Source organism: Dryobates pubescens, chromosome 8 (assembly GCF_014839835.1).
Source record: "Dryobates pubescens isolate bDryPub1 chromosome 8, bDryPub1.pri, whole genome shotgun sequence".
Lineage (NCBI taxonomy): Eukaryota > Metazoa > Chordata > Aves > Piciformes > Picidae > Dryobates > Dryobates pubescens.
In genome coordinates this window covers 19,958,745-19,982,726 of record NC_071619.1, presented here as the reverse complement: position 1 = coordinate 19,982,726, position 23,982 = coordinate 19,958,745, and the positions used below count along the sequence as shown (strand labels likewise).

The window sequence follows — 23,982 nt, the reverse complement described above, 5'->3', positions numbered from 1 at the left end:
TTTTTGGTGCCTCCATAAAGTGGAAGATCCATGAGCCAAATGGCGAACAGGTTAGTGTTCAGAGTCTGTCTGTACTGGAGTTAGAGATCAGATGATGCCAAAACTTTGCTAGTGTAAGTCTGTTCATGCATTGGCTGCATGATTCTGGGCTGTATGGTGTGATTGGGAATGTGGTTCTGGGTATGAGGTGAACATGGGCACTTCTGCTCACAAAGACATGCCAGTCTGCAGATGTGCTTGAACTGCCATGTGAGGATAGCAGGGACAAAGGCAGTATTCAATGTGAAAGCTTGGGAATTGCATGAAATGGTACATCTCCATGGTCTGTACTGAGTTCAAGGGCTGCTCCAGAAGAGAGCCATGGTAATGTGCTGGAGTCAGAGTTACAGAGCCCCCACCATCACAGATTACTGTGAGCTAGACTCTATAGTAAGCAGTAGCAAAATAGTCTAGACAGTACCAAAGGAGACAGACAGATGGAAAATGTATGTGGAAACAACAGGGAAAAGGGGGAGCATTGTAATATGAAAAGGTCTGCCAGGCTCAACTTAGACATAACGCTTAAGAGTGCAGTGGAAGAGCAGAGAAATGCATGCCAAGGCTCGTTTACTGGATAGTGCAGTTTGGTGTGAAGGCATCTTTGAAGATGACTGAAGATGCCTTTGAGCAAGTAGAGTCCAAGACGATTTGGTAGTGTTTGAGCATTGCTTCCTGTTGTCCTCCCAGGACCTGGGAATGCAAGGTGCTCTTGCTGTTGAGTGCATCTTGGTCTTTCTTGCCTTTCCTCCGTCTGAGCATGGGTGCACCTTCCCTCTCCAATTAGTCCAAATTCCTCTGTGAGGGAGCCTTTATCCTCCCAATGTTATTCACAGAAGTTCCCTCATCTTTCTTTAGCCCTTGGGGATGCCCTTCTCATTTTTACCCTACTCTGAATCCAGTTTCAAATGCACCTTTGCTTTCTCTAGATGTGAACACGCAGGGGTTGTCTGCCTACCTCTTCAGTGTGGCTGGGGATGCTGCACAGTTTTCTGAGGTGGGAGAGCACATTAGTGGCAAGCCCCTTGCATCCCACATCTTGTGCATAAATATTCCTCTCTTTTCTCCTCTCCTTATATGGATGGGCAGGCCACCTCAGTGGATGAGGGTCCTGCCCATTCCCTTGGTGTGTACTCACTTTACGCTGCACCTTCTCGTGTCTGTGCATTTCTGCTGATGCTTATACCTGTCCCTAGGTGAGCATTATTGGCAGGGGGGCCTTTGCTGGCACACTAATGTCTGAATAGTTTCTGTGCTTTTCTTCTCATCTCCTCTCTTCCCTTCTCTTTCCCTCTCTCAATGGTGTGTCCAGAAAAGGAAGTCGAGCTCCAGTGTGCATTTGATGGTGAGCACCTCCCGTAAGCTGCCTGCGATTCGTGCGTCTGCCATTCTCATGCCATGCACGCTCGGCTTGTGCTCATCACCCTACATAGCATGTCTGTGCAGGGGGGTGGTGGGAAGCGTTTGTGGGGGGGAATCATTTTGCACTGAAAGATCTGTGTCCTCACTTAAAGGGCCCTGTGATCGTCTGGCCCCCAGCCAGTCATATAGTTCCTATTTTGTGCAGAAAATCAACAGCTGGCAGAGCTGTTTGCATTGCCTGCTCAGAGTGTGAAATTTAAAAAGTCAGTGCTTCTCCTGCGCTCAGCAGAGCAGGTGTGTGCCCTGCCTGGGCATAGGGCTCTGTCATTCTGTTGCAGAGGTGTCAAAAAGAGGAGTAGGTGCTTTGCCTGGTGTTGGTGCCGTCATCCGTGGTGGGAGCCTTGCAGTGTAGAGCAATCTGGGAGTCGCTCCAAGTGCGGCAGAGACTGATGGGGCTCCACAGTTCAGATGCAATGTGTAGGCACAGCAGTGCCAGGCAGCTCAGAGCTGCTGGTCATTTCTTTTTTTAGCATACTTAACTGAAAAGGTTTGTCAGAGTCTTTATAATCTAAAACTTCCTTTTGTCCTGATCTTGTTTATGTATACCAGCATGACAAAATACCCAGCAGCTACCTCCCCTGTCCTGTTAATTTCTTTTTTTTTTCATCCATCCAGATGTTTGGTATCCATAGAATTTGTCAAAAAAGTAGTCAAATCCACTCTCAAGGAAGCAAAGAGAAAATTGGCCAGTGCCATATTGTAAGGAGTCATGAATAGCCTATTAGATGATGCCTTTCTCTCTGATGCTGAGAAATGAACAGTAACCAAAGTACAAAAATTAGTTATTTCATTGTCTTCTTTATACACAAAAAGCACAGAAAATACTTCTCCCCTGTTGCAGGTAGGAACAGGAATGTTACAGTACTGAGAAAGCGTAACAATTTATTTCTACATTTACTATCTGGAAGACCTTTCTTCTCTTCCTCCTCACTTTGTTTTTTAGACCCAAATAAGTAATGCTTGGAACATGTGATGTAATACTGACTTTTTACCAGCCCTGCCTTTATGAAACTCCTGGGCAGGTGTTTATTGTGCTTTTCTTGCCCTTCTTTTTCTACCCACTGCCAGCAATATTTAATTTCCACTACATGTTGTTTTAAAGCAGTTGGGATATGTAAACTGTGTAAATGTCAGCCTCGGAAAATGTGAAAGCAGTTGTGATGGCTAAAAAGAGACATCCCAAGTGTTAGTACTTGTTTTCTTATAGATAGTTAGAAAAGTATGTCCCTAGCGATATGATCACTGGCCTGTTTTCTTCCTCTTGCACCCTGTGTGTTGGTTGTGTCTGTCTGTGTCTCATCTAGCTCAGGAAATGCTGCCAACTACAGTGCCAATAATAATTGTCTTCAACAGTCTTTTAAGTGCCTGGCACCTTTTTAGGTGTATTGGCCTCTTTTAATTTGAGTTGTACTGCTGTGAATTACCCAGGATTGTAGCCTGCCCAGTGACTGCGGTGTTGACTGACAGTAGGAGGGGAAGGAGGTGTAAGAGTTGACTGTACTACCTGAGGCTCTGGGAAGGATGAGCCAGTCTGTTCCAATGAAGGGCAATTGGTTAGGTGACCACAAGACGTGACTGTGTGTGGGAAGCTCAGGATGTCAGATAGAATCAATTGAGAAAGAGTTGTGGAAAAAATGCTTAGGCTACATCTTCTGCTTCTTATTTCCTTGTGACTCTGTCCTGGAGTAAAATGCTATGTGATTATGGACAAGCAAACATTGGGTCATCTTCGGCCCTTTGGCTGGCAAAGAGTATGATAGAAAAACTGGGTGTCCAGTGCAGCCTAGGGAGTAGGCTGCGTGCATTGGGTGTGTGAAGGTTTGCACTTTGTAAGGTGACTTCACGCAGCTAGCAAGCTGCTGTCCACTTCTTTTTCAGAACAGTGGCTTCCTGGATGTTTTTGGCTTTTTTTTCGCCATTTGGCCTCAGTTGTGTAGCCTTCCAAAAAAGTTAAAATAGTTTTGTATAGCTTCTTTCAATCTAATTTTGTCTTCTCATCCCAGTGGACAACAAAAAATGGGCAGTGCCCTTCTCAGTTGAAGAGGTTTGGAAAACAGACCTCCGTATTAGGATCACCATTTCTGAAGAAGTATGGGAACTTCAGTGCTGTGTGGAGGAATGAACCCAGATGTTGCCAAAAGTTTTGTTGTGTTTATGCCACAAAATACCTTGGGATTATTTTTTTCAGGTTGATCTGCTCCTGTCTTACATCCATAGTAGCCTGCCATCTCTGCCATCAGGATGGAAATAAATGCACAAAGCAAAGCTCTTGGAAGGCCAAAGTCTTAGGACTATGCAGGGATGTATAGGAAGAGGCAATAAAGAGTAATTTGTGAAGCATTTCTCCTTTCTTAGCTTTGGAGATAGTGTATCATATTTTATTTTTTTCTATGGACTTCTGCCTCAATCTTATACTTCCTCCCCTCTCCACCTGCCCCATCTTCATCTTCCGTTTCTCCTCCCTCTTCCTCTCCAACAGGGTTGTAACTAAGCCAAGACATGCTGTTTGCTAAGGAAAACTGAAGTATTAGTAGGTGTGTGCATGAATTGTCAGCCTTTTAGAATCTGTTTCTGGCTGACATAATTAAACCTTTGGCAGATGTTTTCCACCTCAGCATTTGACTTCTGCCTCCTTTGGGGTGGTTGCTGGGTGATGAGGTCCTCATGTTTTGCAGTATGAGTTTGCACTCACCAAGGATAGTGGGATGGAGAGCTGGTGTAATGAGGTCACACTGCTGTGAGCTCCCATGTAGTACCCGGATCTGTACAGCAGGGAGTTTGAGTGAGTGAGTGCCGATTTTGACTTTGTTAGTGGTGCCTCATAGAGAGCTGTATGCACAGCAGTGTAATTGTGGGCCTGATTCTCCAGTAACTGAAGGGATTTGTGATCTTGGACACAGGTTAGGCTTCTTACAAGTACAGATTTTGCTCATCCCTGATGTAACTGCCATATATGACTCAAATGAGACATTTCTTTGCAGCAAGATGGTGACTGCCTCACTGTTATGCAATGTGAATGCAGCAAAATGAGATTCCATTCTTCTAAAACAGCTACAAGAGAGACTGAAGAAAGATGCAAAACTACTGGGAACCATCCAGAGGACTTGCTACATGGGGAACTGCATGTCTTTTTCCTTGCATCTCATCCCTTTTCATATTTTGGTCCTGAAATCTCTTTGTTCCGGTCACAGCAGGGACACAACACACCATGCCTCACGTTTTCTCTGCCTTTTATAGGGCTAACCACATTTTTTCTTGCATCAGTAGATGCCTTGGGACCCTCAGCAGCATCATCACATACCTAGGACTGTTCCTGCACACTCAAACATGACTCCTATTTGTCCCCTGTTTGAAACTGCACTGTTGTTATTGTGTATCTCTCAATTCTGTAGTCTCTTTCTCTTGGGACTGCTGCCCTCTCATTCTTCCTTGCCAAATATTTTCATGGGTGCTCGTTGCAGGATTCTCCCTATCCCTTTGGGCTGCTGCCTTTTTCTCTTCTTTATAGCTCTAGCACTCCATGCGTATTTGGGTTCTGGTACATCCTGTACATCCATTGCTTCTGAGGGAAGGATGATGTCTAGTGACCCGAGCAGTACTCCTTTGTCCTCCCTCTTGGTGATTGAGCCTATGGGGAGGGGTGGGTGTGAAGAGCTGGTTGGGGTGGAAGCAATACTGTCATTTTCTTGCTGCCTCTGCTGCCTTGCAGGGAAACTAAAACCATGTTTTTCTGTCTCAGCCACAGAGCAACAACAAAACCAGTATAGTAAGCACTGCAAAAGAAACACCCCCAGTGCAGACGTCCATGGTATCTTCCCCAACCACTATTTTTTTTTTTTCCTGTTTGGTTTAATTTTGATTCTGTCCTCTTCCCTTCTCTCCTTCCCTGCTCCCCAACCCCATCCCAAGTGCTGCTTGTGCTGCTCTGTTTCAGCTTGTGTTTTGGCTTTGTTCTGTTTGTGTCCCTGTGCTGCTGTGGGGCCTGATCACAGCCTCACAGGCTTTGGGGTGGGGGTGCTGAGCAGAGCTGTGGTTGGATGTGGGGATCGCAGCTTGCCTGGATTTCCCTGTGTGCCCTCCCTGTATAGTTCTGTGTGTCCTGTTCAACTGTTCCTGCTGGCTTTGGAAAGGATAGTTCAAAAGAAGAGAGTGGCAAGTTCCAGCTGCTCTCCAATGTGCAGGAAATTGAGGGTGGACTTCAGGACAACACAGAAGATAGGGCAGGCAAAGGGTTTTAGAGTAATCCTTTGTTGCCCATCTGGCCTGCTTACTTGTAGTTGATTCTCTACAGCTCACTGACTTGCTGGGCTAGCATTTTCTGTTTGGGCTGTGTGCAGCAGGCCTCATAGTGTGCCTTCTGTGCCTAGTACATCTAATGGCACAGCTCAGTGTGGTCTACCTCTGTATGCTTGGAAGACCAGGCAGCAGTGCCTGATGACAAGCTCATGACAGAGGTGGATGGGTGAGTGTACATCACTGCACTGTCAGTCCCTGTTGCCAACTTTGAGTCACCCTGCAAGAGTGAGAGCAGTGGGAGGAGTTGATGCAGGATCCTGGAGTGTTGTCCTGCCTGGTAGTGAAGGGTGACTGGAGGAAGGAGCTAGTTAGCACCAATAAGCCTGGTAGCTGGTTTTGTTTTGTGTCTCTGGAGAGTTGGATCTGGCATTTTTGAGGGTGCTGGGAGGGTAGGATTTGATGGGTTTGTGTGTGTTGTAGAATGAAGCGTTCTTGGGACACTTCATAATTTTCTGCTTTCTCTTCACTGATTTTGTTTATGATGGTTTTGATATTGAGAGCGCCTTTCTAAATTATTAATTTTGTTGTTATTATTGAAATTTGGTCTAATTTTAGACACTTTGAGGAATATGTACCTTTTTTCACAGTCCAGCTCCTTAGCAACTCCTCTCTGAGAGGCACTGAGGTAGTCTGACTTACCCCTTTTTATTATGGAAATTATGAATGTCCCTTTTTAAAGGTAAAATACCTGGCAAAATATCCCCAAAACTGGGAGACAAAGGCCCCAGCCCAGTTTTATCTTCTGCTCCCCCTCTACCTTTTCTGAAGCATTTTCCAGTGAGGATGCTGCTGAGGGGTCATTACTTCACGAACAGCACAGAGGCTGCAGACTGGTTGCGCAGTTGCTGCCTGGTGTTTGTGCCAGCCTCACTGACTGGGGGCAAACTGGTAATTAGTGGCATTTGCAGGGAAGCTGGGGGCTTTGTCTCCTTGTGACTGTAGCTTTTAGTGCAGCCTCTCTCTTCAGGAAACCTTCTGTGCAGGAAGTGTGTGCACCCGCACGCAAGCACATGTGTGCTGTTTGGAGTTTGTCGTTTGGTTTTTATTTTAAATGTCAGTCACCTTTTCTCTACTTGCTGGGGAGTGAAAAGAAATGAGAATGCTTTGGAAGTGGAATTTAATGATTATTCCGTCCTTTCCTAGGAGCCTCAAACAACTGTTGTCCATAATGCTACAGATGGCATAAAGGTAAGGTATGGGAGTGTGGACGGAGAAACCACTGCTTCTCTCCTTGTTCTTGTCTTTGTGTTTTACTTTGGTTTCTACTTTTCTGCCGTCTGGTTTGTAGCATGCTCCTGAATACTGCTGGAAGTAGACTGGAAGGGTTGTGTGGTATGGCTGTGGACATCTGAAAAGGCTGCGTAGGGACAACTGTTCAAATATTAGAATCTCTTTCCTGCTGTGGTGTGTAATCACCACTCTTGGTATGTGGGGTGGAAGAGAAGATGCAGGCACTTACATGATTTCTTTTTTTTTTTTTTTTTTCTGAAAATGGAGATGTATTCCTCTGAGAAAGCTGAGGCCTCTTTTAGCTTCTTGTGGCTATTCTTCTTCCTAACAGAAGCAAATCTCATAGCTTCTGTCCTTGTAAAAGTTCTGGGTGGATGGCTTGAACATGCTAAAGCTGAGCAGAGATGCTGTTAAGTTTTGCTTAATATTTGGCCTGCTTCCATTCAAATCTTCCTTTTATCATCCTCTCCCTACTGTCCTTGCTAATGTTTCTGTGCTTTCCCCCATCTTTCTTCACAAACAAATCAGACTATTTACTCATGCCCCCAACTGCTGATGCCTGGTAATATTCTGTTCTGCCATGCAGGGTTCCACAGAGAGCTGTAACACCACAACTGAAGATGAGGATCTGAAAGGTAGGTGTTTTGCCTGTAATTTCTAATAGGCTTAAGAGCAGGCAAGGGATCATGGTGATTTGATCATTACTTTGAACTATCTTCCAAGATTTTTGTGCCTGACTCAGTTCATAAATTCACAATGATGTTGTCATTCCTGTCACAGTGGGACCATGTGTTGGAGAAACAGCTGACTTGGCCTTTGTGTTATACAAACACTGATGGGCCTGAGCTAATTTGCTTTTTCTGAGAGGTGAAATTCTTTTCTTGCAAATATCATAATCTGTTCATCTCCAGTCTGCTTCTAGGTGTGGAAAATCCCTACCAGTCCCTTCAAGTTTGGGGTCTAGTTGTGTTTTTGTGCTTCCCTGTAAGTTACAGGGAGTTGAAACTTCTCTGTTAGTGCCCAGTTTCCCTTCTAACCCCTTTCTGGGAATCAAGTCAGTGGCATACACCTGCTTCCCCTCTGTTCTTCTGGTTTTTTCCTTTTTTATTTTTTTTTTTTTTTGCTTCCTTCCCTCTTTGGGTCTATTTTTTGTTTCTAAGTTTAAAACCATTTTCAGCCTGTTTTCCCTAAATGGAAATGATATTTCATGTCCCTGACTGAGATACCAGTAGAGGGAGAGGCTGAGAAGAGATTTCACGCTTTTCAGTGACTACATCATAAGTATTCTGTGCTTGTAAAACTCTTTAGATGAATGAGCTCTGGGTCCCATATCTGCTCACATTGCTTGAGCAGCTGCCATTTTCCCAACCTTCCTGAAGAAACACAAGCAGACATTTTCCTGAATGAGCAAGTTCAGGATAGGTGAACACAAGTTTGCATTCTGAGGCAAATGTGTTAATAATTGGCACTTTGAGACAGGTATTCTTATACTCCCTGTAGTTTATCTGAGTTAGATATCCAGGGAAAAAAAGTCCATGTGAACTCTGTGGTAGTAGCAGCAATGTCACCTCTGTCAGCTGGGCCAGTTCCTGATGCTTTTCCTGTGACTTGCCTCAAGCTGCTGGCTCTACTTCTGATGAGTCACAGGGAGCAGAAATGTGCCAGGCAGTGAATGAGCTCTGCGATACAGATTGTTTCAGATAAGGCTTGATCTCATTACAGTACAGTATACTTGTTCCCAATTTTTTTGCCAAAGACTAACCTGTGGTTTCAGAACCTAGTTTTGAGGGAACTGGGTGGCTTTGGTAGTGTGGTAAAGAAATCAATTTATCTAAGCTCCACTGGATCTGTCCATAACAGCTATTTGTCCAGGACCTTGTCTCCTTTGGCAGTTTTTGTGCAAGAGAGGTCCCAGACTTGAGCCTGTTAAATCAATGGGTTCTGTAAATTGTGAATATAAATTCTGTGAGGAGAGGAAGGCTAGGACTGGAGCTGGGGGGGACACAACCAGCCAGGGCTAAATATATGAAGAATTTTATATGGCTCCATTGGTTTTAATTGAGGTATTCAATTGAGATTTTAATTGAGGTATTTGGTGGTGGTTGGTTGTTGGCTGTTTTATTGTTTGGTGGTTTGGGTTTTCTGGTGTGGTGGGGGGTTTTTTAATTGTTGTTTGGGGGGGAGGAGTTGGGTTGTTTTGGTTGGGGTTGGGTTGGTGGGTTTTTTTGGCAGAGGTTAGCAGATTTTGCTGTGATTGTAATAGAAGAGAGCATTTGAATAGTGGCTGGGAGGAAGGGGACTTGCACAGTAACTGTGCTCTGGCCAGGTCTGGTAATCGTAGTTTTTCAGTTTTAAGTGTAGCAGGGTTCACCACTGTTTATTTTCAACTCCTGCTCCTCCATGTTCTAAGCTTAAGGAAGCACTCAAGCAAAACTACATAGACCAAAAGCTTTGGTGGTGTTGGAGTTCTTGGTGTTCTGCATAGCCATGACTCTGGGAAAAGGGGGTTGCTTGTGCAATTCCTCTGCCAGTTTTTTATTTTCAGTAGACAACAGGTTACATAAATCTCTCCTTCTGTAGTGTAGGAGACATCATCTTCCTCCATCAGTGGCAGTTGCCTCAGGGATATGTTGTTTCCACTGTGGTAGGACTAACTGCAGCAACCCCCTGCCCCCGTCCCTGGTGTCATTCTAAATTGCACAGCAGATCCATGTTGTAGAGCTGTCTCTACTTGGCTTTGCCCTGGTGGATACTCCTGCATGTCTTGTGCGCAGCATTGTGGTTTCTTTAATGTTCTCCTATTCCCTTTCTCTTTTTTTATTTACTGAACTTGCGTGTTCTGTTTGTGTTTTAATTCCCTGCCATGCTAGCTCCCCCTCTCTCCACCGGGGACGGCAGCTCAGTGCTTGAAGGACGGAGGCACAGTGAGAGCAAAACACAGACTGAGTCCATGCAGTCCCAGCTTTCTCTCTGTTTCTCAGCCAGTAAGTCCAGGGGTGCAGTGCTTCATGGCAACTTTTTCCCACCCCTCCCTCCACCTTTCCCATTTCTCCTTTCCCAAGATTTTTCCCTTCCTCAACTTCCTTCCAGAATGTTGATTTTTTTTCTATTTTTTTTTTCATTTCCAGTACTCCAGAATAAAAAGAAATCATCTCCCTTCCTGCAAAATACCCTCATTTGCACACTAAAAAGTTCAAAACCATTCCTTCCCGTTTTGAAAAAGCAAACAAACAAAAGCCAAAACTGATCCTAGCTGATTTCATTTCTTTGCTTTCATTTGGGAGAGATGTGTTCTTTGTAAAGATACACTGCCTTTTGAGGATTTCTCAGGCAGGTCAAGGTTTCTCTTAGTTTTCCTTGTGGTAAATAGGATCAGTGGTGCAGGTCTGCTTAGGGAGGAGATATGCGAGGGCCAAATTTGGTCTTGCTTGTCGAGAACTTCAGAGCACCACAGAACAGGGATGGTGCTCACAAACTATGAAAATAAGTCAGGTTTTACAGAATGCTTCAAGGATTCTTTGGAGGGGAAGCTGTGGCTGCTGGAAGACCCCATAGCATTTCTGAATCCATTATTAGATACTCTGAATTAAAATCCTCAGATAATGTTGGCACTGAGCGGCATTTCTCTGTTGTGAGCTTTACCTTGTGTGTCTGTCTTGCTAGCTTAGTTGGTACCATTGTTAGTCAGCCAGTTACAGAGCCATCTGCCTGATCTCTCCTGAATTGGCTGCTTCTGTAGAGGAGTCTCTGGCTGAACAACTTAAAAAATGAATATGAAAAAAACAAATTAGCAGGTTGGAGAAAATCTAGGTGAGATTCCCAGCCTTTCTGCTATACAAACATACTGTACTAGCTGCCTTACAATAGTGAGCTATAGTGGAAGAGTCCTCAATGTGAATTGGAAGTGTCTGGAGTTTCTGGTCAGGTCAGACTGAAAAGGAAGGAACAGGCATGTCCCCTTTTGTTGTCTCCTTTCTTCCTTACCTGTTTTTCTGCAGACAGCACCAGTATCTCATACAATGCAGCAGCCAGAGATTCTCTGTTACTTATTTTTGAAGTACCTCTAGGATGTCGAACTGCTGGTTCTTGAGGTGCAATGGGAAAGGTGTTTTGTCCAGCCAGGACGGAAGGGAAATGATCTTTTCTGAAGTCCTTTTTTTTGCAGTGAACTGCTTGCTTAACTTCCTTTTGCTCCTACTAAGGCCTTGCTTGGTATGCTGAGAAGTGCCAGTTCCCTTCTCTGCCGAGTGGGGCAGCCTTGTCCCACCCCGCTACCCCCCGAGATGAGATTTGCAGTGATTTGGTTGCTTGACCCTTTCCCTTCTCGCACCTCTTACCTGCCCTCGTGCTGCTCTGACACTGCCCTAACCAGTGTTTCAGATCACCCTCAAACTACCTTCAGCAGCATTAGTGTGATTCCTACTGTACTCTGAGGCGTCTTCTGTACAGGAGCCACTCTGAGTAGTCTCTGTCCCAGCTGCTGTGTGACAGAGGCAGGAGAGCAGGTAGAGGCTGCTGGGATGTGGCTCTGTGTGTCGACCGGGGCTGAGGCTGTGTGTGTTTGTACTTCTTTGTTGTTTTTTATTTTGCGTTCTGGATTTTTTTGTTTATTATGTTAATGCTTACATTTGTTTTGCAGCTACACAGTCTTGTGAAGAGAAGCTTCTTGCCTGGGACAGCCCAGGGCAGACATTGGAGTTAGAGCGTGCTCGGTCGGAGCCTTTGCTAACTCCAGTAGTTCCCTTTGTACTTAACCGTACACCGTGTAAGTTAGCAGCTGGGTAGCAGTAGTGGTGTAGCGCAACTAATGCTAGTTACCCTAGATGTCAACTTACCCCACCCCGTCCTCTCCGCCTGTGTGCCCTGCACCGCCCTGCCCGCCCAGAGAGGTCCGGAGCGCGCCTCGCAACTCATCGCGTTACTCCTGGCGTGAGCCGCGGGCGCGGCGCCGGGGAGCGGCTCTGCCCCAAGCCCGGCCCGACCGCCCCTGGCCGCCGGGCCGGAGAGCGCGGGTGTAAGCTCCGTCCGGTGCGCAAACGGCACTGCCGAAAGCGTGGCTGCGTGCCCTGTGTCCTTTTGCGGTCCGCGGGCTGGCCCCTGCTGTCGGCTGTCCCTTGGGGCGCTCGAAGCAGGCAGGGAGACAGCGCCGGTCGCTGTCGTGCCCCGCTACTGGGCTGTCTGCCTGCCGCCTCTCTGTGCAGCTTCGCAATTCGAGGCCCCGGGCATTCTTCAGGAGAGGCAGGAGCATATGCCTTCCCCAGTGTCCTTCGGAAAACGTGGGTCGGATCACCTGTGTGCTTGGCTGTAGCTCGGGACATGTAGTGAAAGCATGAAGGTGTGCAGTCTGATGGAATGGACTTGGGTTGAATGACAGGGTCGGTGCTGCTGCATAGGGACGTTTGGGAAGGGGGTACAAATCTCTGTGAGGTGAGTTAGGGCCGTGCTTGGCAGGTTGTCTCACTCATCCCAAATGGAATCTTCCCCATGGACTCCATCTTCAATACCGCACACATTGGTGTGTGCCTGCATGGGGGGAAAATCCAGCAGGTAACCCTGCTTCATGCAGAAGCAATTCCACACAGCTTACTTGTAAGGATGTTTTGCACAATAGACATAGCCTACTGTGTACTTTTTATCCATGTGCTGTATATGTCTTTCAATGTGTGGAAATGTGTACAGGCTCAGTGACAAAGCCAGCTCCCTTGCTTTTGTGAGCAGGGGTTGTGAAACACCTCAGAAGGGGTGTGGCCTGGACAATTCGTTGTGGGAAACCAAGAGAAGGGAATGCAGAGGTGTTGGCCAGAGAGGATCCAAATAACAGTTGATGGTTAGCCCCCATCTCCATTTGCTTTGAAGTCCAGTGTACTGGGTTGGGTTAATGGTAGTACTGTCAGAATGCTGAATAGAATTGTGCTGTAGGGTTTGGATTGATCTAAGCTAACTGCCTGAGGAACAGAATGCACACTAATACATAGCTAGGACATGTCCATCCAACCCATCCATCCTGCTGCAGTTGTCTTTCTAGCTTTTGGAAGTCATCTCTACACATCCCAGTTGCTTCTTTGCAGCTTTCATAATAACAGGTATTGGTGATGGTGATAAGCAAGTTGTTTGGAGATGTTTTCTAGTTGGCTTGGTTTGTGTATATGACTACTGTGGTGAAGGATTTCTCAAATTGCCAGACAAGTGCTTCACATTGGCAGGTTCACTGACATTCATTGGTCAGACTCCCCAGAAGCCTCTCAGACTGTCATCCAGGAGGACACCTCTGTTGCCTTAGACCTTTCGAGAAGAAAAATAATTGAAGTACATACATCTTTATTTCCTTTCACTGTGCATTTTGGGATCACCATTCCCCTTTCATACCACTGCCCCCCTACCCTGTCATTATTGTGTAGCTCCAGAACGCAGGGAGCAGCATCCTATGAGATCTAGACTAATGGTGCTCCCCAGGTTGCTTGTAGAAAGCATTCACTAGCCTCATATTCCCACTTAAGTCTTACACAAAGTTCAATTGCTCTTCCTCCTCATTTGCAGTGCGTAAGCAAGAAATCATTAAGATAACAGAGCAGCTGATAGAAGCCATCAACAATGGAGACTTTGAGGCTTATACGTAAGTACAGATGTCTTTTGATGTGTCATTCATCAGTTTGTGTGCAAGGAATGTTCTGATTCCTGGATATGAGAAGCTGTCATCCAGTCAGGGATGCTAAAAAGTTTTATGTATTCTAGCTTCCATCAGTTAGGAGTAGGGGTAGGGCAGAGCTCTCTAAATGAACATCAAGTAAAACTCGGGTATCAGACAGCGATAGGAGTGACAAAGGGGAGGAAAATGTCCTGGCTTTGTAAGAAAAGCAGCAAGGAGGACAGCGAGTTGGGCAAAAATAGAATAAAAGAGAAGTCAGAAACTAACGTGCTTGTTTTGTGTGAAAAGCCAAGTGACACCACTTCCTTCTTGTTGCAGGAGGATTGAGTCCTCCAGGGGTTTACTCCTTGGAGTAGGGAAGTAGTTAGGTGGACATGGGGTGTAAGTCAAATGACATACCAGCATTTCATTGTGTAAATAGCCATTGCGCTCAAATGCAGACTGCAAGCCTGTGGTGCTTTCCTTTGCAGAAAAATCTGTGATCCTGGTTTGACCTCATTTGAACCTGAAGCACTGGGGAACCTGGTTGAAGGAATGGATTTCCATAAGTTTTACTTTGAGAACTGTGAGTGGGTAGATTTGGTAACACCAACAGCTTTCTCTCTAATCTTAATTTATGCCACATTTGGGGGGCGGAGGGGCAGGAGGAGCTGGCAGTACTGAACTGATTGTGCCTGGGTTATAATGCATTTGGAAGAAGCAGCATTCTTTTTCTCAAAAGCCTTTTTCAGCAACAATTTCAATTCTAATACCCAGATCCATCCAGTGTAGGCACACAGTTTGCTTGGTGCAAATATTTTGTAAGCACAGACTGCAGAGCTTTAAAAATCTGAGGCCCTGGATTTCCTACTGATATGGAAATGGAAAAGATGAGCATATTTTGATGCAAACAATATTGTGTATTTGGGGTAGACACAGTAAATTGTCAGAAACAGATAGTTATGCACAAATCGGTCACACCTTCACTTTGAGTTTTTCATGGACCATTTCAGATCTCTTAATACCTTATGAACCTGCTGTGTGGATACAAGGGTCACCTTGCCAGCCTGGGGCAGGGAAAAGAGTTGGGAGAAATGCTGTCATTTATGCTAGTGGATTTGCCTCCTTTCTTGGATGTCTCCGTAGGATGAGATAATTGAAATTTAAATCCTGAGCTGCTGAGTTTGTTTTATTTTGGGGGTTAGGTCAAGAGCCTTAGTATTGGCAATTTCTAGTGCTCTAACTATGCAAATACTTTGTCTCTCAAAAGCCTGTCTCTCCAAAGTGTCACTTCTCTGAGGCTTGTTCGTACTTAATACAGGCCTAGCTTAAAGACCTCCTGATTATTGACTCTTTTGCAGCAATATTCTGTAATATAAGATCTTTTCCTGTAACTGAAGAAACATCAGCACTGGTGTTGAAAAAATGGCGAGTATTCTTTGCAGAAGAAGTGGGAGCCAAGGGGCCAGGGTTTTCTAGGCAATAGTAAGTGCAGAGTTCCTAAGAAGGAACAGGTGGTAGGGGGTGGAAATTGCTTGGATTTTGACTGGAAAATTGCAGGAGCAATTTTTATTTTATCCCAGAATCCAGTGGAAGGTGAATAGAATACAAAAGAGGTTGGAGTATGTAGGGGGCTGTTCCTTCTTGGCAGTAAGACTCTGATGGTTTTGCATGTTCTGCCAGTACTGTCGAAGAACAGCAAGCCAATACACACCACCATCCTGAACCCCCATGTCCATGTCATTGGTGAAGATGCTGCCTGCATTGCGTACATCCGCCTGACTCAATACATTGATGGCCAAGGCCGGCCCCGCACCACGCAGTCTGAAGAGACCCGTGTCTGGCACCGCCGAGATGGCAAGTGGCTGAATGTCCACTACCACTGCTCTGGAGCTCCTGCAGCACCTCTCCAGTGAGGATCAAATACGGGTATGGACTGTCAGGGAAGGAGTATATCACACATAAAACTAAAGGTGTTGTGTGTGAGGATTCAGTACTCAAGGCTGTTTAGTGGCTGTGAGAGAAACATTTTTTGTTGTCTGTAGACTAAATACTTTTGGTAAGTCCTGACCTCTAGACTTAGCAGGATTATCTGCCACTCCTGACAGTCTGGAGTCATGTGCCAGAAGCTTGTTCCTGAACATAGTTACTACCCTTGTAGCAGCAATGCTTCTTCCCAGATACTCGGGTCTGTGCTTGGACAGAGTGCTAATCTAGAGCATCTCATGTTGTGCACAGGCTTGCTGTTTCTAAGCTGTGAGGGATCTGAATTTACATGCTGAGGGTGATTTCAGTGAACTTTTTTGATGAGAATGTTGTATTCTAGAGATCATATTGCAAAAATTATACAGAACAATTTCTGTGCTATAGGGGTAAAGATTTATTCATGTAAATTTTACTACTGATTTTCCAATTAGCAGGAACTATTTAGTACACAATGTTGAGAAGACTCAGGAAAAAAAAAGACTAAATCTAAACAAATAACAATATCAAAGGATTTTAAATATCCTTGATTAGCTTGCCACAGTTCAGCACTGGAGGAAATTTATTATGAAGTTTAAAATTAAGTAATTTGTTGCACGCTCCAAAAAGACATCAGATCTATTTACTTTGTTTATTGCCTTACTGGTTTCTTTTAGTCAGATATGATTCCTTTCATTCTACACTGAAGTATATATTACATTAATTTAAAAGATCTAAGTCTCTTAATCTTAGGACCTTTTTACTAAAGATTTTCTATTTAGGAGCAAACACAAAAAACATCTAAAGCTGGGAGACAAGCTTTTTTAAATGTAGTCACTTGAGGATGAACCTGTAGTCTTGTGTACTACTTGAAGAAAAGCCAAGAGCAGTTTTTATTTTTATGTACTCTGAGGGCTTCAACCCTACTGAAGGTAATGGAAAGTAGTGTGGACTGCCATAAAGAAACTGCAGTGCTCACAGACGGAATTTGAAAAGCAAATGTTCATTGTGGGCACCAGAAGCAGAGGTTTTAAGAGAGCTGGACAATCAACTCAATTTCCAGAGAGTAAGACAGTGAGAATGATAGTCTTTGCAGGGAAACAGAAACAGCCCCTTACTTGCATGAGGTTTTTGTCACAGAGGTATGAGGGAGACTTCTGACCTAGATTTAGTCAAAAAAATTTGCAGAAGAAATTTATGACATTTAAGATTGGTATGACCTAGTGGCTATGCCTGAGAGGTTTGAGGAAGTTTAGGAATGGGAAATCTTAGCTGCTACAGCAGATTTATGTTTCCTTGACTTGGAATCTGAAATGTTGCACCCCTTCCAAAAGTATGTGATGGAGGGTTTCTGAAAACTACAGAGCAAAAGCCATTTGCTAACCACAAATCATTGGTTAAGGCAATGTGTAAAAAGCCTCCTACCCCATAAATGAAATTTAAGTTGAAATATTTGCATGCATTTTTGGGTTCTGAAGGAAGTGTAACTACGTGCAATTGGGAGTGAGGTTAGTGTGGGCAGCCTCCATCTGAACACACTTGAATCATTTAGGAGCAAGCATTGGCCCACATGCAGTGAAGGGTAAAGATGAAGAAGGAATGAAGTGAGGAAGAATTCTTAAATAGAAAGCAGTGGTGTGTTCTCACCTGGAAGGCAGAGTTCAGTTTTGGGTAAGTCATCTTAAAAGGAAACTGCGGCTGTAAAATAAGTTTGAGGTTAATCAGAGGACTTTGTCTAACAAAAGAGAAGAAACCAAGAAGGGAGGAAACTTGTAAGAGAGTTTGTTACAAAGATTTCCAAGTTAACAAATGGTAGAAAAGATTTGGCTCCACTTTCATGGCAGAACAATGCTGGGGAAAAAACAACAACAAATCAAAAAAGCTTAAAACTGATCCAAATAAATTCAGTAGTTCAAGGGAAGACGATTATCTAGGAGAAGCCCTTACTAAAAGCAGTCACCAGGGCTACAACTATGCAAAACTGCAGAAAAGCTCATACACTTACTTGAATACTGAGAACGTTCAGAGACAAAATTACTGAAGATTTTAAAATAAATATTTCAGTTGAAGGCAAAAGCCAATGGAAAGTGAGGAAGAAACTGTTCTTAGCACAAGAGCTTTTGATCACCCTTTGGGAAACTTCTTCAACATCTGGAACATCACTATTATATAGTGGGCCCAGGTCTGCTCCAATCAAGCAAGTAATTAATTTTAGCAAGTAGTTCATTTTCATTGGCACACTCAGCCAACTGGAAGGGAAAGTGTGTACCTCTTGTGAGGGCTCTCCTCACAAGCCCCCATCTGCCCTGCATTAGAAAGGGTTTCTGCCTGCATCAAGTAATTAGCCTGTAAAAAAGGTGGTTTATTAATCGTATACAGCTAATGCTTGGCTTTATTTCTTTCCATCTTCCATCCTGTTTTCCACTCTCCTTTCTGGATGGACACTGCCTCTTCCTGACCGCAGCAACTTGTGGAGATACTCAGCTGGAGGGCAATATCTTCTTAGCGAGCAGCTCTGGAGTGCCTGAGTGACAGCAGTGGTCATGTCTGTTTTGACATTAAAAAAAATAAATACAAAGTACAAACAGGCAGCAGCCAAATGCACGAAACCCTGCATGCATCTGATGCTCTGGGCGCTGCCTTTCTGTTGTTTTCCATGGATCCATCGTGTCTGTTTCTGCTGTAAGAAGGTGTTTTTAAATCTTAAAAAGGAAAAAAAAAAGAGACATGTTGTTTGTACAAAATAATTAAAAAAACCAGGAATAATGCTAAATAAATGACAGATTATCCAACATGCCCTCTCCCCCAGGGCTAAGAAAATGGCAGCAGCTGGAACATCTTTCAGAAATGAAGTGAGGGGGAATGCAAAAGTGAAGGAGAGAAAAAGAGAGCAAAAAAGGAGGCGGCTTGAGCAGTGGATGGCTGAACCGTGCTTCACAAAGCCATGGTGGAAGCTAACATCGCATTCAGGCTGTGTTGCAACCTCAGTCGGTGAGAGGTAGTGAAGAGACCCCAGAGGAGCCAGTGTGAAGACTGGGGCTCAAGAGAGAGGAGGTGCTTCTCATCCCGTTGCCTGGCAGACTGACTGCAGCCTGTTTCTGCACAGCAAGAACGCTATGGAAAGCTGGTTGCTCGGCTGCTGGATCCCAAAACAGACTTTTTTTGTTTTGTTTGTTTGCTTGTTTGGTTTCTCTTGTAAAGAAAAAAAACACACACAAGTAGGACATTGATTTAAAACTAAAGGTCAAAGTAGGGATTAAAAAAATGGATTTAAGCAAATATAACTTAAATAAAAGCTTGCTCTTCAGAGATACTGGTTTTAGAAACAGCCACTACCTGGAGGTTTGAAGACAGCTTATTTAACTTAACAAAATAACAAAGCATTGCATGAAGAGCTGAGATTTTGGAGGACGAGAGTAGATGTATGGAATTGTCTATTTTTTTTTTATTTTTTTTTTTCTTTCCTTGCTAGTAGTATAGTTGGGATCCACAGTGCTGCAGAACACGTGTTCCTTATGAAGCAGACAAAACCCTTAGTGTTATGTTCTTCATAAAAACTTGCACATACACTCCTATATGAGGCATAAATAGCGTGTGTTTTTTATACTGAAATATATGCACCCGTAGAATTAAAGGAGTTACCTGGCCTCCTGTTCAGTGTGTTTGGTCTCCCAGTAAAACAGCAGTGGGAGCCAGCAGTCCCAGCCAGGTGCTTTTCCTCACAATTAACCAACCCATCTAATGTTTGTAAGTGTCATGTTTACTAGTGTTTATTTGGATAATTTTTCTATTTTTTACAGTGATGTTGTAACACAGAAAACTATCAGATCAGAACCTCAAAAACTGTAGCTGAAGGACTCTGGGCCATCTCCCTATATTGCCTCTGGGTGTTAGAGGATACCTCATGAAGCAGATGAGAAAGGAAATGAGCACATGTGATCTGATGTTTGTCCTTTGGGTCAGTTCATCTTCCTTTCTTTGCTGCAAAAGGAGTCCATTTCCTTTATTCACTGAGCGTGGAATGTGGAAGTGTTTTGTTGACCTTGCCAAGGAGGGAGCTTAGCCCTCTTAGAAGAAAAATAGGGCCTTTCTGGCAGACCTCACAGGATTTGTCTTGACCAAGGGAAGGCATGACTTGCAGAAGTTGGGATGGGCTTTTACCTGAATTTCTAGCTACCCCTATAATTTTTTTGTATCTTTCAAGGGAGTTCAAGTGATTGCATTGACAGCATAGTAACTTGAGGCCACTTTTTTACAGGGTAAAGAAGAGAAGGAAGCCAATTTGGAAATTTAACCCTTATTTAACAGAATGCAGAAAATAAAAGCTGTTACACAAAGAAGAGCTGTCACTTTGCAACAGTTAGTTCTCTGCTCCCTTTGTTAGAGAGGTGCTATCCCACACTAGGATTAGATCAGTTAGGCCTGCCCTGATGAAGGAAAAGACCATCCACACTTCCCATGTTTGTCTAAGTAAATACCTTTTTCTTCCTCCCTCCACCATGACAGGGACAAGTGGTGGGATGAAACCCATGGAGGGCAAACACTAGATTTTATTATTTTGAAACCTTTTTAAGACAGCACTAAGCTAGTGTGTGAAGTGGAGAAGTAAAAAGCCTTGATATTTTATTCGGATTCTTTTTAAAGCCACAAAGAGAAAGCAGACAGGAGATTGCAATTATGCCATTTAAAAAAGATAAATACAAAACGTTATGCATGCCTTCTTTAGGTCTGATTTTCCTTGTCTCTTTACCTGATGGTTATTAATAATTACAAAGAAAACCCTCTGTATTAAGCATCTGCATCTTTCAGAGAAAATTTTAAAAGAACTGTTGGGTTTTTTGGTTTTGCACAGTCTTGGAGACAAACTCTTTTGGTTGTTTGTTTATTTTATTTCCTTTTATGTTAATGAGAACCTTAGCTTGGTATGGCCATTATCAAACACAGCTGTACACCTTTAGCATCCTTAATGTTCTCTTATGGGGCTAATATAAGCATCTATATAAGATATATTATGAATATCACATTTTAAACAGGAAATGGAAGGCATTTGATGCAGAATTTTTGCATGATATAGAAATAATTAAAGTTAGCTAGTGTTTGTTTGTTTGGTCTGAATGTTGGTAGAACCTTCATAGCTTTGTTACAATGAAACCTTGAACTGAAGATATTTAATAAAATAACATTTAAACAGTGCAAAGTTCTCAGTGTCCTGTTTTTCTCTTAAGCCATGGCACAATGTGGAATTTGCACTGCTGAGATAAGAATCAATGTGCAAAGCTTTTGTTGTGTCAGTTAATAATTTGATTTTAAAATATGTTTACAAATGAAAAAAGGTGTTGTCATACCCAAAATGAAAAAAAAAATACTAGTGTTAATAAAAAGAGAGGAACAACAGAACCTGTTTAAATGAATATTGTGGCATTTCCCTGACAAGCGGGGAAATGTTGCTTCTGTTCCTGATAGCCTAACTCTTGGCAAGGCTCTGCTCTTACTATGTTTCTCATTTTCCTCACCAATATTTCAGACTCTTTGTGGGAGAAGCTGTCTTGCCATTAGGTTTGTCTGATATAAACATGTTGAACTTGGATGGCAGCTCTTGTATTTGTGAGCTAACACATTTTGTGTACTAGATGGCATGCTCCTGTGGGGGCACAGATCACCAACTCACCTGAGCAAATTGGCCTAGTCTAGCAGCATAAGCAGCACACACAAGTGATGTTCCCCAGGGCTCCAGTAATGGGGCCAGTTCTGTTGAATAGCTTCATCAGTGATCCAGGCAAGGGGGTCGAGTGCACCCTCAGTAAGTTTGCAGATGACACCAAGCTGTGAGGGAGTGTTGACCTGCTTGAGGGTAGGAGGGCACTTACAGAGGTGTTTGGAAGGACAGATCCATAGGCTGAGGTTCAGCAAGGCCAAGTACTGGGTCCTGCACTTGAGTCAGATGCAATAGTACAGGCTTGAGAAAGAGTGGCTGGAAAGCTCCCCAGCAGAAAATTACCTGGTGGTGTTGAATCACAGCTAGGTGAACATGAGCCACCAGGGTGCCCAGGCAGCCAAGAAAGCCAACAGCATTGTGTCCTGTATCAGAAAAGCAGCACTAGGAAAGTGATTGTCACCCTGTACTGTGTATGGGTGAGGCTGCATCTTGAGTACTGTGTTCAGTTTTTGGCTCTTCACTGCAAGAAAGAGACTGAAGTGCTTCAGCATGAGAAGGCAGTGAGGCTGGTGAGGGCTCTAGGTGCAGCTGAGGGAACTGGGGGTGTTCAGTCTGGAGAAAAGGAGGCTGAGGGGGAGACCTTAGTGCTCTCTACAACTACTTGAAAAGAGGCTGTAGTGAGATGGCTGTTGGTCTCCTCCCAATCAGCAAGTAGCAGGACAAAAGGAAATGGCCTCAACTTATCCCAGGGAAGTTTTAGCTTGAATATTAGGACAGATTTCTTCACCAAAAGGGTTGTAAGCTTTGGAACAGGCTGACATGGTTTAGTAGTGGACTTGGCTGTGATGGTTTAATGGGTGGCTTTGGTCTTAAATGTCTTTTCCAACCTAAACAATTCTATTATTTCCTAACAAGGTTAGAAGTTAGTTGGGTTTAACTCATTTTGTTTATATACTGCCTGTTGGTATTAGCATGTCATTTATGTTCACTTGGGTAGGCTTTGTTCCGCTCAGCCTTTGCTGCTTTGGCATTTTTCTATTATTTTTCACCTTGTGCTCTGCTCAGGGCAGGCTGGCTCAGTACTGATCCTGCAACATGTGTTGCTCATGCCTTCTGCTCAGACCTCTTCCCAAGTGTGCAGGGAGTGTGGCTGTGGTGGGACAGATGTTTGTGTGCTTTTTTCTGTCTCCAGCTGCCGCTGGCCTTTTGGCAGCTGAGCGTGTGTCGGGTATGGTGCAATTGCTGCTGTGATTGCACTGGGGATACATCTCTTGTTTTGTTGCGGCTGCAGCCAAGCCTGAGGCGCTCTTCCTGACTTTTGTGCCCCCAGTTTGGCAGGCTTGGCCGACCTCCAGCTTCCCCGAGTTGTTCTCAGGTGCAACTGGGAAGCCCTGCAGATGGCAGGGGGTTGCTTTGCCACAGATCAGCCAAAGAGAGCTCAGTGTGCTTAATCCCCTCTAACTACAACAGTTACCCAGTAAATAGTGTCAGTTGCTGCTGCTTAAAGAGATGATTGCTTTTGCTGCCTGATGAATCAAGAGGAAAATTGTCCTTACTGTTTAAAGGGAGAAGGTAAGAATTTTACATCCCTCTCACTGGCACTGAAGACAATCTGTTTATAGCCAGGAGAGAGAGTTCATGCTATTGTGGAAGCAGAGAGGTTCTGTTATAATTTATGACATCTAAGGCAGTACCATTCATCAGGTAAGGTCTCTTCTGAAGCAGTTAATCATATCTTAACAATGTTTGAAGAAATTTTGCAGTATATGATACGCACTAGGAAAACCCCAATAAAGTTAGTGATGATTTCCTGTGTTCTTAGTAGCTCTTTTAACCAAGACAATAGTAATTTAGACACTTGCTGAAAGCACAGTAGTCAGACTAATGCTTACCTCAAGAATATTTATGTAGCATGAGGTTTCTCCAAAGGTCCCTGTGTATGTGTGATTTAAGTACATTTAGAAGAGGTGATTGCATTCCATTTAAGCTGTACTGCATCTGCTGCTTGCAGGTGCACTATTAGTCAGTTTGTTAGCAGGAACCTGAAGAAGGTGATATAATCTGTTCCAGAAAAAGGAGTCTTATGTTTTCTTACATCTTAGCTGACAGCATGGAGTTGAAATAGTACTTGCCTGCAGTGTGATGGCTCCAGTATTGAGCTATGAAGCAGTGCTCTTCCCAGAAATGTTTCCAGTATGCCATATCTGGTTAAAATCTGCTTATGGCATTTTGCCACCTCTATGCCCAAGAGATGTGTGATCATGGTTTTCTATGTTCTCTCCCTCTCTCCCAATACCTGTACATGAATGCTTGTACACATTGCTAGATTCTCTGTGGACGCCTGTAGTTGAGGTCAGTTTACATTTGAGACCAAATCAGTTTTCTCTTTTAAGCTAGGACTGATCTCTTACTTGCTGGGCTACTGACACAAAGTCTAGCAGGATGCTTTATACTATAGTATTTATGAAATGTGGGGGGAGAGATGAGCAGAACTAGACCTCAAGTGCCAATACTCTTTCCATTCTATTACCAAACTGTTACCTGATATGTGTCACTGATAATGTAGACAAATGGACAGAGCATTTGCCTAGCTATCAGGAGACTTGTGATCTGTGTCTGGTGTTGATATGGGCCTGTAGGGTGACTGCAGACAACATTTGTATACTTTGTGCTTCAGCTTTCCCATTTGTCCATTTAGATAATGAAACTGACCTCTGTAGAAACTGCAGGAAGAGGCTGATGAACAGTGATGCAG

The 23,982-nt window shown here is 43.9% G+C and overlaps 1 protein-coding gene across 1 annotated transcript in view; it reads left to right on the top strand.

Moving 5' to 3' along the window:
• The window catches only part of CAMK2G (calcium/calmodulin dependent protein kinase II gamma), a 117,557-nt gene extending 98,816 nt beyond the window's left edge, over positions 1 to 18,741 (top strand). The window contains exons 14-22 of the mRNA XM_054163245.1: positions 5,198 to 5,266; positions 6,898 to 6,942; positions 7,571 to 7,619; positions 9,855 to 9,968; positions 11,624 to 11,749; positions 13,522 to 13,597; positions 14,101 to 14,195; positions 15,293 to 15,538; positions 18,036 to 18,741. Coding sequence (XP_054019220.1) covers positions 5,198 to 5,266; positions 6,898 to 6,942; positions 7,571 to 7,619; positions 9,855 to 9,968; positions 11,624 to 11,749; positions 13,522 to 13,597; positions 14,101 to 14,195; positions 15,293 to 15,525 — 807 coding nt within the window. The 3' untranslated portion in view covers positions 15,526 to 15,538; positions 18,036 to 18,741. The remainder of the gene's footprint in view (positions 1 to 5,197; positions 5,267 to 6,897; positions 6,943 to 7,570; positions 7,620 to 9,854; positions 9,969 to 11,623; positions 11,750 to 13,521; positions 13,598 to 14,100; positions 14,196 to 15,292; positions 15,539 to 18,035) is intronic.
• The last annotated feature ends 5,241 nt before the right edge of the window (positions 18,742 to 23,982 follow it).